Genomic DNA, 13588 nt, shown 5'->3' with positions numbered 1-13588 from the left:
TGCCAGTTAAAACTACACTCTCTGTTAGATGATTCAGGTCTGCTCTGATGGGAACAAACATAAAGCTGCCCAAGTTTGTACACAGCATTTGTGGCTGAACTCAGTCTGCACTTAATGTGAGTTACAGCCTCCACTGTTGGATACTTCCCACATCCTGACGTCAGCTGGATGTGTGATTTTTCCTCCCCATCCCAGCCTCAGACTGACGCATTCACATATCAGCTCTTCAGCAGCAACTTGAGGTGAGTTTCATACCAGAAAACCGGGAAAACTTACTGTGTGCTATCGATGACCATTTGCAGTGTTTTGGTTTTTAAAAAAAAATGTGCGTTTGTGTCCTGCAGTTAAGTCCAGCAGTCTTTAAAAAGGCACCGACGGCTAAAACTGCTCTGAATTCTCATATTACGTTGTGCATTCCTGTCTCTGTGTTATGTAATAGAAACACTCTCGCAAGTCTGTTCTTATAGAAAATGTTTAAAAGTGTGATAATGATGCTGGATTCAAATCTTTTAGGATCCTGTGAATAGTCAAGACGGTAGAAGTGGTGAATGGACTGATTTCAGTCAGTTTCATCGAGGCAAACTTAACCCCTGACACAGAAAACTGATTCACTAGCTAAATGTTTGAGGTTTGAGTCAGATCAGGTTCCAATCCAGTCATTCCAAGTTAAGCCAGATATGTGGTGAGACACTCACTCACATTTTCAGGAAAGGGAAAAACAAGAAGTGGCCCTCTGAATCCTGTCACTCACCACTTCTTGTCCATCTGCCTCCACTACCGATCCGTCCTGCACCTGGTGGTGAAGCTCGAAGGTTTAAATCAGTAGAAAGCTCTTGTAAGTAATTCAAGACATTAGTTTTTTTAAAATGAAAAAGAACCAGCAAAGTTTGTTTTCTGTCTTTTCTTAGATTATTAAGCTCATTCTATGTTACATGGATCTGTTTTTTTGCTTCATTTCTTTCCTCTCGGTCAAACAAGGTCCAGTGTTAGTTTAAGCAGAGATGTTTTTGAAGTTAAAGTCAAAATTGGGGTGAACTCTCTATCTTGCCATAATGATGCCAGAACTGTTAGCGTAGCTTAGCATAAAGACAGTAAACTCTTGGAAACAAAAAGTTAGGAATTTACAGAGCTTGTAACAGTAACCTCCTGAATCCTCTGCACTTTTCCTGTGTGTATCACATGTTTTTGGTAATTTTGTCACCTCCAGACAGAGCTCAGCTTGGGTATGAATTACTACCTTGTCATGGTGAAGGGAACACTGTCGTCCTGTATTCAGTAACAAACACATGGTTGAGGTCGGGTGAGGGTTTTGTCGAAGCTTTAAAAAGAAAACAAAAAAAACAACAGTCCTCTTTTGCTATTTGCTATCATGTTTTTTTGTATACCGGAGCAAACAATGCTGCTGTTCTTCTTGGGAGGGCTGTCTCAACTAGAACTGTATGATCCTGGAAATTAACTAAGTACACTGGTTCTGATCTTTTTTGTGGTCCTCTCCCTGCCGGTAACATGCCACTCAATATGTCACATTATCACATGTATTCTCTAATGCAGTCACGTCAACAGAGATGGGGCTTTATAACATTTGTGACTTGCTCCTACGAGGAGGATGGCAGCTGTGATCAACTTCACAGCAGTCCTAACTGAGTCTAATGGTGATACAGATCCACGGCAAGGCACATGTTAGATGTTTTGGACTCAATTGAAACGTCTCAAACATGCCGTATAATCCACTTCTCTTCAGTTATTGGAAATACAGAATTTGCCTGGAAATATTCTGTATTTTAGCTCTTGACATACAACCTATCATCAGGGCACCAACAGACCCCTTTGTCAATCCAATATCAAAAGCTCACCATCAATTTGCACTTATTCACAGATATCAGGCACCTAAATACACCTGAATCTTTTAATAAAGATCCATGCATTGTGTCCTGAGAAATTGGCATTATTGTGACTCAAAATGAACTACGGCACACCAAAATAGCCTCACAGGTGATGCATGATGGTGTGATAATAGGATTTATAAACAAAAAAACCCCACAGATTATCATTAGTCTCGTCCTACAAGCACAGCTGACCACCGAATGCACATAACCCTGCATTCATCTTAATGAGTCTAACCGCTCCATTTAACATTTCTTCATACAGCTTATCCACTGTGAGATATTTTTATTAGCCAGCGTCAAAACAACGAAAAAGAAAAGAACCCAGAAAGCCCCTATGAACTTCCCCGAACCGCCGGTGGGTCAGTAAGTACAAAGTCAACCAGTGCGGCCAGTGTTCAAACCCACAAAACTGTGTTTTAAAATCCAGCAAAGATCCCGTATTTTTGCAAAGGCGCCAGGACAAACTTGGTGCACAAATGTTACACAAGCCACCGTCAATTCCAAAATCATGGCATCTGAAATATTTCACTCAGTTTGAACACCGCAGAGCTTCACTGAAGAGCTGAAACAAACCGGCACAGAATACATACAATCCTGCCAGACATGCGGAATAGGAATTTTCCAGCATTGAGCCAATATGAGAAAAGTGGACGTTAAATATACTGAAGATGATGATTAACTTCTGTTTTTAATGTCACAGAAGGCAAGGGGAAGAATGTGGTGGTCAACTTTGCTTCAGAATGAGGCAGAAAGTAATGATCCCGGTCTGATATTACTGCCAAACCAGAAAATCGCCCTGACCTTTGTAAAAGCCAAGGTTTCAAAACAATGTTTTCCCTGGAATCTCGCGGCGATCTCCACAGTTATAATTTTCTAAATGTGTGTTGTGTGTGTGTGTGTGTGTGTGTGTGAAATTCAATGTGGGCTGCCCATGCCAAACAATGTATTCCTAAATGTAGTGCAGGAAGAACACACCCATCTCAGATTCAGTGTGTGTGTGTGTGTGTGTGTGTGTGTGTGTGCGTGTCTGTGACAGACAAATTGCTGATCCAAACCAGCTGTCAGTGTGTCCACATCCCCTCTCTTCACGTCTTGGTAAGAAAATACTTAATAGATGAGAAGCACACAGGGGAGCGACCTCGGAGCATTTGACTCCGCGTGTACGTGTGCGAAAGCTGACCTGAGCTGAAAGAGGGCTGAGTTACTTCATAACTCGAACATTTTATTTTCTTATAAACACCCAGTACTCAGGAAGAATACTCAGATCGCAGAGTCGCGCCCCCTCTGGTCAACCCCCTGGGACCCCTGGGACCTTATTCCAGGAAAACTTTGGGTAACTGGGAACTGAGAAAGAGTTTTTGTGTTATGCCGCTTGGATAACCACGTCGTCTTGCTCAACACACGTCACCAACACCAACATGGCTGCCAACTCGGCTCAGAAAAGGTACTAAAAAAGATACAAAATCCTGATGAGTCTGGTCATGCTGACAATTGCAGTTATGTGAAAGGTGACTTGGTCAGTTCTGTGAGCTGTGAATATGCAGGAGCAGCTCTACGATGTTTAAGTTATGGGTTTTGGTGACCGTTCAACAGGACGAAGCAACTATAACACAGCTGTTGGCTGTGTGGTCCTTATAATTACACATTTTCACAGTCTTATTCACAAATTGTGACTTAACTGACTTGATCTTTTTGTAAGATCTCTGTGGGGGATTGTATGTCAGGCCGACCGCTATCCCAGTGTGTCAGTATTTGACAAGTTGGGAATGAGACTCGGAATCAGCTTCTCTTACAAAAAGGACCTTTACAATCTAACAAATCTACAGCAATATCTCATATACACATATCACATATCTCTAAAAAAAAACAGACCTTTCATGAGCTAAGAACAGAAAAGCCTTGCTGTCAGCTTTGTGTTGGTGCATTTTCCAGCTAATCCAGGAGGGTTTCAAAATAGTTTGTTTAGTTCAAGAAGAAGGAGACATTTTCTGTAACCACAAAGGAACACTTAATCCTTCCGTTTATCTGAAAAAAAAAAAAGAAAAAGAAAAATCACTTTCAGAATCTTTTTTTTAAATCAAATTCTGAGGTTTTCACTGGACAGGAAGGATAGGAAAACAAATCTGACATGATTTAAAAGTAACTAAAGTGATTTTGCCTCTGAGTGATCCTATGGACATACTCATGTGAAGTACAATTACCTCAGTAAATGTACTTTGTCCGGTTCTACCACTGCAAATGTTTCACTCAGTCATGCTGTATTTTACCGTTAATGGGAGTTACGGTCTCAAGCTAATTCTGTGTTGTATTGTTGATGCAAAACAAGCTGCAGCAACATTGAGCAAGTTCACACCTGCATGTATGAAAGTAAGTTAGTCTGCCAGACCGCTGTAGCCTGCTGCATAATCTCCACCACAGCTGTCAATACATGTATTAAACATCACTGAGGATGAAAAGGCAATTAGGCCAAATGGATATTTCTATTGAGGTCCTCATGAATAACACATAACACACAAAATAACAGCAAAACACTAACAACACAGTAAGCAAGACAAGGCAATAAATATATAAATAGGAAAAAAAAGCAACATGCTCTTGTTTTTGTTTTCATGAGAATATACCATTTTTATTGAACTACAGTGTAATCTGTAACTATCTCTCTAATGTCCAAAGAGAAACACTGAATAACAATAAACAAATTAAGAGACAATAACAAAATATAAAGCACATTATGTCAAAAATAAAGAAAAACAGAGATAATAAATTTAAAAAAAAAAACATATGGGGGAAAAATAACAAAAAAATTAGAGAAAAAAAAAGCAGGTAATAAAGAATAAACAGGACGGCATCTCTGACAGTGTTAAAGGACTACAATGCTGAACACCACAATGTTTACTCCTGTCAATAAAAGTAAAGTGTAGTCACTAAGATTTTGTAAAGGTATCCAAAGTGAAAGCACTCTTCATTTTGCAGAATTCAGATAATGTTATATAAATTCTTACTAATACTTGTTATGAAATAAGATTATACAACATACCTACAACCTACAGGTGTCAGGAGAGTTGACATCACCTCAAAACTTAAGCTTATGTATTTTGTCCCTCTCCACTGCGTCCACTGAACATCTCATGCTGAGTGTTTGGAGTTTTATCCACGAAGGGTTAAACATCCGCACACAGACCTCCATCTCACAGACTCACAGTGAATGAAAACATTTATACGGCTGACAGAGAGCCTGATTAACGAGATGAGACTCAGTCGGGCATCAGAGCGCTTCACATCGCAACAGGCAATCTGAGCTAATGATGACAAATTGTGCCCACCACTGTCCCTTATAGAGCCGGAGGTCTTGGCTGATATATAACAAGCCCTTTTTATGACGGTGCCACGGACAAATGTCAGACCTCGAAGAAAATGCCAAGAAGAAGCCACTGAAAGTAGTAAACAACAGTCTCGGCCTGTCTAAGCACAAACAGGATTCAAGCGGGATGCAAAACAGTTTTTTTTTTTCCAGAAACCACAGCGACTTCTTGTCATTTCGGGATTCACAAGCCCAACACACATGAAGTGGACGTTTGTATCCGACGCTGTGGTTCACATAATGAAACCATTAAAGTGTCAGTCTGCTAGTTTTCTGTTTCCTCATTTTATTTTCTACTCTCTGCGTCTGTGAAATCCTTCTCTTTCCTGCTTCCTTTCTACCCGACTTCCCTTAACTTACTTCCTTATTTCCTCTCTTTTTACTTCCTCATGTCTGTCTTTCTTTTCCTTACTGAACCTCACCTCCTTACTTCCTCTTCCTTCCCTTGATTTTGTGTTTACTTCCTTCCTCTTATGGATCACATATTTTCCTTTCCCTCCGCCCTTCCTGACTTCTCTTACCTGACCTCCCGACCTCCTCCCTTACTTCTTTACCTCACTCAGCTTACCTCTTTGCTTCCTTCCTTACTTCCCTACCTCCTCCACACTACCTCATCTTACCTCCTTACTTCCTCAACTCTGACCTTGTTCTTTCTTAAGTTCTTTCCTTACCTCCTTCCTCCTATGCATCCCATATCTTCCTTCCCTCTTCACTTATCGTACCTCACCTCCTTCCTTTCTTTTTTACCATAATTTTATTAATTCCCTGATCTACCTACTTACTTCCTTAGTCTCTTACCTACGTAACTTCTTTGTCCCTCCCTCCCTTCTTAAATTCTACTGACTTCCTTCCTTATTTCCTCCACACCTTCCTCACTTCTTTCCTTGCTTCTGACCTTACCCCTTGTCTTCCTTACGTCATTCCCTCTTTCTTAAATCAGTATGTGCCTCCTTCATTCCTTACTTCTTTCCTTACTTCCTCACTCTTAAGCATCACGTAGCTTACCTCCATTTGTTAAGTCTTACCTCCTTCCTTATCTCCATAATTACTTCCTACATTCCTGACGTCTCTTTCTTATACCCTTCCTTACTTTTTTTTTTACCTTCTCTACCTTACCTAACCTACCTTTTACTTTCCATCCTTTATTCCTCCCTTACTTCTTTACCTTACTGAACACACCTATTTTCTTCCATCTTTCTTTCTTTTTCTACTTGATTCTTGATCTCTCTACTTCAATTGCTGGGGAAACCTCAGGAATTCTAAATACAACTTCCTCACTTTTGTACGTTTGTGCTCTTAATTGTTGAGTATTTTTACTCTGTGGCATTAATACTGAGTTCTTCCTCCACTAGATGCCTTTGCACACAATTGCCAAACACAACGTATATTAAATACAGGATGATGAGAGTCAGTTGTGATTTTCTAATTTTCACTCTTTTTCTGAAATACAATGTGTGTGCTCTCCTCTCTACAGCCGCACACACATCCGCACATGAACACCACCACCATGCTCCCTGAGACTGTCCTCCAGCAGTGATGCCTGCCGTCAGCCCTCCTGCCCCTCTGCTCTGTGTGCTGCTGTGTGTCTCCATGGCTCTGCAGCGCTCTGACCTGCGCCTGGCCTACGTCACCCACAACAGCTTCTTCTACTACTCCTGCAGCCAGGACCCTCAGCCCTGCAGCGTCTCCTCACTCGCCGACTGCAAGTGCAAGGACATCCAGCTGTCCTCGCTGCACCGCCCTCAGTCGCACTCGTCTCCTGTGTTCAGGATGAGGCGTTTAACGATTTGGTTCACGTCACCATTCAACACGGCGCGTCTGCTCAACAACTCGGAGGTGAGGCATCTCACGCTGATCCACTGTGGCCCAGGAGGATCCAGAGGGACGCCTTCCCCCTCCCTGGAGGGACACTTTGCCGTGCAGCACCTGGAGAGGCTGACGATGGTGAACCTGCAGCAGAGGCCGGTTCACAGCTGTCCAGATGCAAACAGAGCCAAGAACACAGACACGGACAGAGAAAACGGTGCTCGCCTGGACTCAAATAGATACAACCGGGAGAGAGACACAAACCTGCATCTGATTGCGGACCTGAAGAAGGAATCCTCTGTGTTTTCCTCCCCCCAGATCCAAGACATCCTTCTGGGCAGGGAGCTGGGGGCGGCATATCACGAACAGGCCCGTCTGGGAGTCATCCACAGCTCTGTGCTGGAGTGGGGAGCAGTCGTCAAAGCCTACACAGTCCAGACTCACATAGACACTGACGGCATGCTGCCCTTCCCTGACCTCCACCTGCCAAAACTACCAGAGACATCCGTCATATATGTCAGCTTTGTCTATTGACACCAAGGAGGTAACGGGGGGATATGATTCAGAGATCAGCACCTGCAGACAGGCACTTTCTTGCTCCCTTGAGTTCCCATATTTTGTATTGAATTTAAGAATTTTGAGTCTGTTTTATTGCAGACACGACAGGCAAAGACATTGTTTTTCATGCACCGGTTAAACTAGAAATTTTGGACTGTTTTTCTTCCATGATCTTATTTCAGAGACGTGGAAAGAAAAGCTCTAAAATCACATTTAGGTGTAAATTTTTGTCATTATTTCTGTTCCAGAAATGAAGGCAAATTAGCACATTTCTAATGAGATAGTGCCTCATTATCACAGAAGACCAAAAAAACTAATTACAACTGTATTCATGTAAGTAATTAGCGAAGATTTCATGGTGATATCTATTTTTTGTTTGTTTGTTTTTGTTTCTTTTACATTATTCACCATTTCCGCCAAAGAAAGTGCAAGAAAGACATTTCCTCAAAATGAGTTTTTGGTTGTTTTTTTTTTGTTATATTCTGAGCCAGAAATCTTCAAATCAGCTCACACCAAAACTTTCCAGCTTTACTCCTATCTATATTCTGAAGGATTCTATAGAGGGGTTTGTTCATATATCAACCCACAGCTTGATTTATAGAACATTTTATTCATATCAAAATTGCAACAGCAAAAAAAGGAATGGTTGTTTTTTATTGTCGTGGTTTGTTCACCTTTCTGTTCTGGAAATGAAGGGAAACTGGAGCATCTTTCAGTAGATAATGCCATATTTACATGTTTAAACAACATTTCAGAAAAATTGTAACACAAAAAATAATAGTTTATATGTCAGTAATCAACTGGGAAGGTTTTAAGATGATATGTACTTGTTTGATTTTTACCCTATTCACCTGCAGTGACTCTCCTCAGGTATATGGGATCATGAATGAGTTTTCTCTCTAGAGTTAACACGAAGAAACAGAGACACAGTGATCCTGACCTTTGGCTGTTTTCACAGCCTCCCACTATGTTGTTTTGTCAGTTTAAGACGTAAAAACTGCCGTAATTTTCTGAGGAAATTAGGAAAAAGGAAATTGGATCTGTTTTGAGGGATTTTTCCATTTGTTTTTTTCTTGCGGTGACTCCCAGAGCTGAAGCACATTTTGGCACCGATGCTTAAACACACTCAACACAAAATTAGATGTTCTAGGCCAATTGCTTTAATCATCATTTCCCAAACGGCCGAAAAAACTTTGCACAGCTGTTTATCAGCATGTTAGAACGGAGCATGTCAGCTAATGAGAGACCCTCTGAGGGAGGAGACGAGCTTGCCAGCCCCCTCCAGCTGAAAGGTTCTTTGTTTCCAAATGTTGTTTGTCTTAAAGTGACGCTGATCAACCCCAAATTCAATTAAAGTGACAGGTTTATATAATTCCTTTGTTTTTCCTCTTCAACACAAAGAGAGGAAATGTGAGCTTCCACCGTGAAGTCCATCCTGCAAAAAGCTCTGATGCAGTTGCTGAATTCACCACGAGTGTAACGTTGACGACTGACACTTTCCAGATCAACGTATACTGTGGCATTTCTTTGCACCAGACGCTGTGAAAAGATTCATTGCCACATGTGTGTCACTGAGACCATTCAGAGTCATGAATGAAGAATTTGATTTACTTTTGTCTTGAGCTTCAAACATGAGAGAGAAAAAAAAACGTGTCTATCATTGTTCATGCTTCCAGAATTTCACCACAAGGTGGCAGCAGATACACGTGAGTAAACTGAGGCGGGACTGAGCTGACTGACAGCACGAGGAAAAGGTTGTCTCATCTTCTACCTTTTATTGATCTGTCATTTTTTAAGGTATCAGGCAGACCTTTAAATGTAACAAGTGTGTCATGACGGATCTCAGCACTTTAGAATCTTGTGAGGAATTGTGTTTTTGAGGGATGGAGGTCTGTTTGTTGAGAGTTGATAAAGTATGGCCAGATATTTATTTGTTTTTAAGACATGAATTTACAATGGCATGACTTGTGTTTGTTTACAATAAAACAGAAATAAATGATTTACCTATCACTGATGTCTTGTCAATTTATGTTGTGTGTGTGTGTGTGTGTGTGTGTGTGTGTGTGTGTATATATATAGTTTCTCCACTCCATTGATTTAAACAGATAGAATCACCGACAAGAGTCTGACATGAAATATGACTATAATTATTATTATCACTAAATAAAATGTTGTGCTCACTAGATCGAAACAAAAATATTAATGACACTGAAGTTATTCTGAATCCAGTGGTAGCATGCAAGTCCTTATAGTGTCTGTATCATGGTATATTTTGTTGTTGGTCCCGTTGGATTTTTACTATTATTATTATTATTATTATTATTATTATTATTATTATTATTATCATTATTATCATTATCATTACTATTATTATTATTATTTAAAAATATTAATAAATACAGATGCCTTTGATTCCTTGTGACTCATGAGTAAAAGGGATGTTAAGAAAAGTCTGAACTGCTTTACAATTCGACTGATTTGAGAAGTTTAAATGATTTGATTTGTTTTTTACTGAAAAGCGTAAATTTTCACTGTGGATGTTAATGCGTTAAATGGGACTTTCAGTCACTTGGAGGATCGATGTGGTAAGTTTAATGTATTTTTTTGTTGTTGAATATACAGATGCACAAAATACAAATGTTTCAACCGATACCTACAAAAATGCAATTATCTGCTTCACATGGCCAATATCGATAAGACTACAGATAATTTCACATTTTTTCAACTTAAAAAGAATTTACTTATTCTGTCGTTTTTTTATAATCCTCAGCTCTTTTTGTTCTTGTTAAAACGTTTGTGAACCTTTGTGGAACATTGTATTGTATTCCTCTGAAACTCTAAAAACCATCCACTGTTTGACTCTCTGGTCTTCTTCTTCTTCTTCTTCCACTTTAAAAGTTGCAGACCACCACCCACCATACTGGAGTGTGTAAATGCTGCGCTTGTCATATCAGTGAAAGCAGATTATCGGCATTATTATCGGTCGAAAACCGATAAATACATATATAAACCTCCCAGTCCGGCCGATAATCGGCCTCTTTTTGCTGTGTGAACACTTGTTTACCATCACTGGTCATTAAGACCCACAGCTGCATTAAAACCTCACGGTTACATTTGTAAATTTAATAATGATGATGATGATGATGATGATGATGATTGCAGTCCTGCATTGCATACACGTGCACGCGTCCTGCTCCTGAGTGCCGTGTGTGTGTGTGTGTGTGTCTGACACCTGCCACGGAGCCGCTTATTTGCATGATAAACATGCGGCCCATCTTGTTAAGCGCCCCGTGAATGCAAACTGATGTTGCCTGTTGATCCTGCACCTGAGAGGTCAGCAGCACCCAGCAGCACCCACACACACACACACACCGGGAGAGGGATCCCCGGTGGAGGTGGAGGAGGTGGGTCTGGGGCCGCTCCTCTGTGATCCCTGACCTCCACTTGGGATAATCTGCGGCCTGTAAAAACAAATCAATTACATGTTCAGTGTGATGCCCGTGATGTATGGACCTCTCCGAAGTCCCACTGTAAATATTCATGTCAGTCTAAAATAATAATAATAAAAAGGTAGACAGGCCGAGACTAAGCTGGATTGATTTTGGGTGCAGGGCTCTCCCTCCTCCGCTCCCCTCCAAGTGAGCCTTTAACCACGCTGCCGCCGTCTCCTCACCGGCAGTTTAGCAGTAAAACATTTTTATAATCAGACGTTATTGTTCGCCGCCTCCTTGTGGGAGATGCGCCCATGTTCATTTTTTAAAAGGGCAAATCAGCCATAATTCAGTTTATAAACTGCAGCGCGCAGGGGAGAAATGCCTGGATGAATATTCATTAGAGTCCGCCCGAACTGCCACACTCGGTGATTCATTGGGCATATGTAAATATCACTCACTTTAATTGCCCCTAAACTGACTCAACATAATGTTGTCATTAGCAAATTATTACTTATTTGTGATACTAATGGTACGGTATGGCGCGCAGTGCCGGAGCTCCACATACATGATTGCAATTACAGCTCTTTTTATTCACAGGGTGGCTGCGGAATCTGATGGATCAGTTGTGTGTGTGTGCTTGTGTGTGTGTGCGTGTGTGTGTGTGCGTGCGTGTGTGTGGCTGAGGTGCCAACAATTAATTTCCCTCACGCACGCAGGACTGGAGTCGATCCACCCATTAGACACAAAAACACAACAAACACACACACACACACACACACACACACACACACGTGGGCTGAAATCGGTTTTATGGACGTTTTAATGTATTTTTAATGCATCTGTATCATCTGGATTGAATTTTAGAATTAACAGGAAATTCATTCTTCCCTCAAACTTCTTCAGCCAAAATTTAGTTTCTTTTATCGGCAATTATTTCCCTTTAAGTGGCTGAATAAAAACAACTAAAAACTAAATTAACGTAATTGATTTCTTTTATAATAGAAAATATACTTCAGACACACCAAACATCTCGCTGGATAAAAAACAAAATTCATGGGTAATTTGAAGCAATTATTAACATAATAAGGAAACTATAGTTTTAAGGATGATATGTGTGCAGAAATAAAGACAATCAAAACGTTTTTCTTCTTTAAAAGAAATCACAGATTTTGCACTAAATTGTCTGTAACTGTATCTAAATCAATCGGATGAGGACGTCTAACTGAAGTCCTTTAAAAGTGCAGATCAATTAAATCTAACTGGAATCTGCATAAAAAAAAACCCTTGTGTGAATTAAATTACTTACAAAGAGCAACAATCAGCGTTTTGATCATCCACAGAGAACCATTCGATCATTTCGTATTCACAGTTACGTCTTCATCAAACATAAGGGTGCAAAAAGTGTAAAGTTTTTCTTTCTCACTGCTCTGAAACTAGTTGTGATAAGGTTACCAAAGAAAAGTTGCACTGCTGTTCTGAAATGTTGGTGTTTCAATAGTTTGTCCTAAGTCCCTTTAAATCTCCCCTAAAAACTGACTTGTTTATGTTAATTTGAAGACAAACTGTGAGGGATTAATGATACGTCTGTGTGGTGAGATTTATTCATTTACACACAAAGAAAGTTTAGCTCCGGAAAAACAAAGCTCAGCATCAGATTTCCGACATTTACCTAAATCCTCTCTCCCATGACTCATACTGAAACCAGGGGCTGTCGTATTTTTTAAACAAACTGTTGTATTTATAAAAAAAAAAAAAAAGAAAAAGAAATCCCTCCCTGCTTGTCACAGCCTGCACAACACGACCCGGTCTGGAGTTGTTTTATAGAGGCAGCAGCAGTTTGAAACAACAACCATGACAAAACAGGCCTACAAAACAGAGGGAGAGAGAGAAGGACAGGCAGAGACAAATAATGATGTGTGTGTGTGTGTGTGTGTGTGTGTGTGCGTGCGTGCGTGCATGTGCGTGAGCATGTGTGCATCTGTGAGAGAGTGTGAGGGAGCTAATAAAGTAATGTGATGGATGATCCCCTTTCTCCCAGAGGGACCAGCACCATGTAAATTGGCCCACACAATGCATTATGGATAAGGCAGTTGAGATTATAGCTTGTTAATGTGTCCCTCCCTCGTCCCCTCCCTCTCCTCCTCTCCCCTCTCTTCTTGCATCTCTCTCTCTCTCTCTCTCTCTCTCTCTCTTCGTCTCTCCCTCTCTCCATCCCTCTGCTTCGGCTCAGGCAGTGACATGGTCACCTCATTGTCGGGGCGCGTGGGTCTTTTAGATGCAGATGGAGAGGGAGAGGAGCTGTACTGCAGCGATCTGCCAAGCTTAGTGGACGAAGTTTGTGTATCTGTGTGTGTGTGTGACAGTCTTACATTACTGACATTGCGGGGACATATGTCATTGTGAGGACCGACCTCCTATTTAGGTACAAAACGCAGGTCCCCACAAGGTAATCTAGTCAAGATTTGCATCTGCAGTTACAGTTTAGGGGTTAATTCAGTCAGTTAATCAATGTAATGTCCTCCTACGTGACAAAAACAAGTTAT

General features: G+C 40.8%; 1 protein-coding gene across 2 annotated transcripts; it reads left to right on the top strand.

The window, feature by feature from the left end:
* Positions 1-99: 99 nt before the first annotated feature.
* Positions 100-9621, top strand: si:ch73-52p7.1 (uncharacterized protein LOC100321084 homolog). Of its 2 annotated transcripts, none has more exons than XM_037122599.1 (2): positions 100-242; positions 6722-9621. In XM_037122599.1, the coding sequence occupies exon 2, from the start codon at positions 6784-6786 to the stop codon at positions 7585-7587; it is 804 nt and encodes a 267-aa protein (XP_036978494.1). In that variant the 5' UTR covers positions 100-242; positions 6722-6783; the 3' UTR covers positions 7588-9621. The 2 variants fall into 2 exon arrangements, with proteins under 2 accessions (XP_036978494.1, XP_036978496.1); XM_037122601.1 differs by lacking the exon at positions 100-242 and adding an exon at positions 3310-3330.
* The last annotated feature ends 3967 nt before the right edge of the window (positions 9622-13588 follow it).

The sequence above is a fragment of the Acanthopagrus latus genome, chromosome 15, assembly GCF_904848185.1.
Source record: "Acanthopagrus latus isolate v.2019 chromosome 15, fAcaLat1.1, whole genome shotgun sequence".
NCBI classification, from domain to species: domain Eukaryota; kingdom Metazoa; phylum Chordata; class Actinopteri; order Spariformes; family Sparidae; genus Acanthopagrus; species Acanthopagrus latus.
Note: the sequence above shows the minus strand (reverse complement) of the source record. Positions and strands in the feature narration are given on the sequence as shown.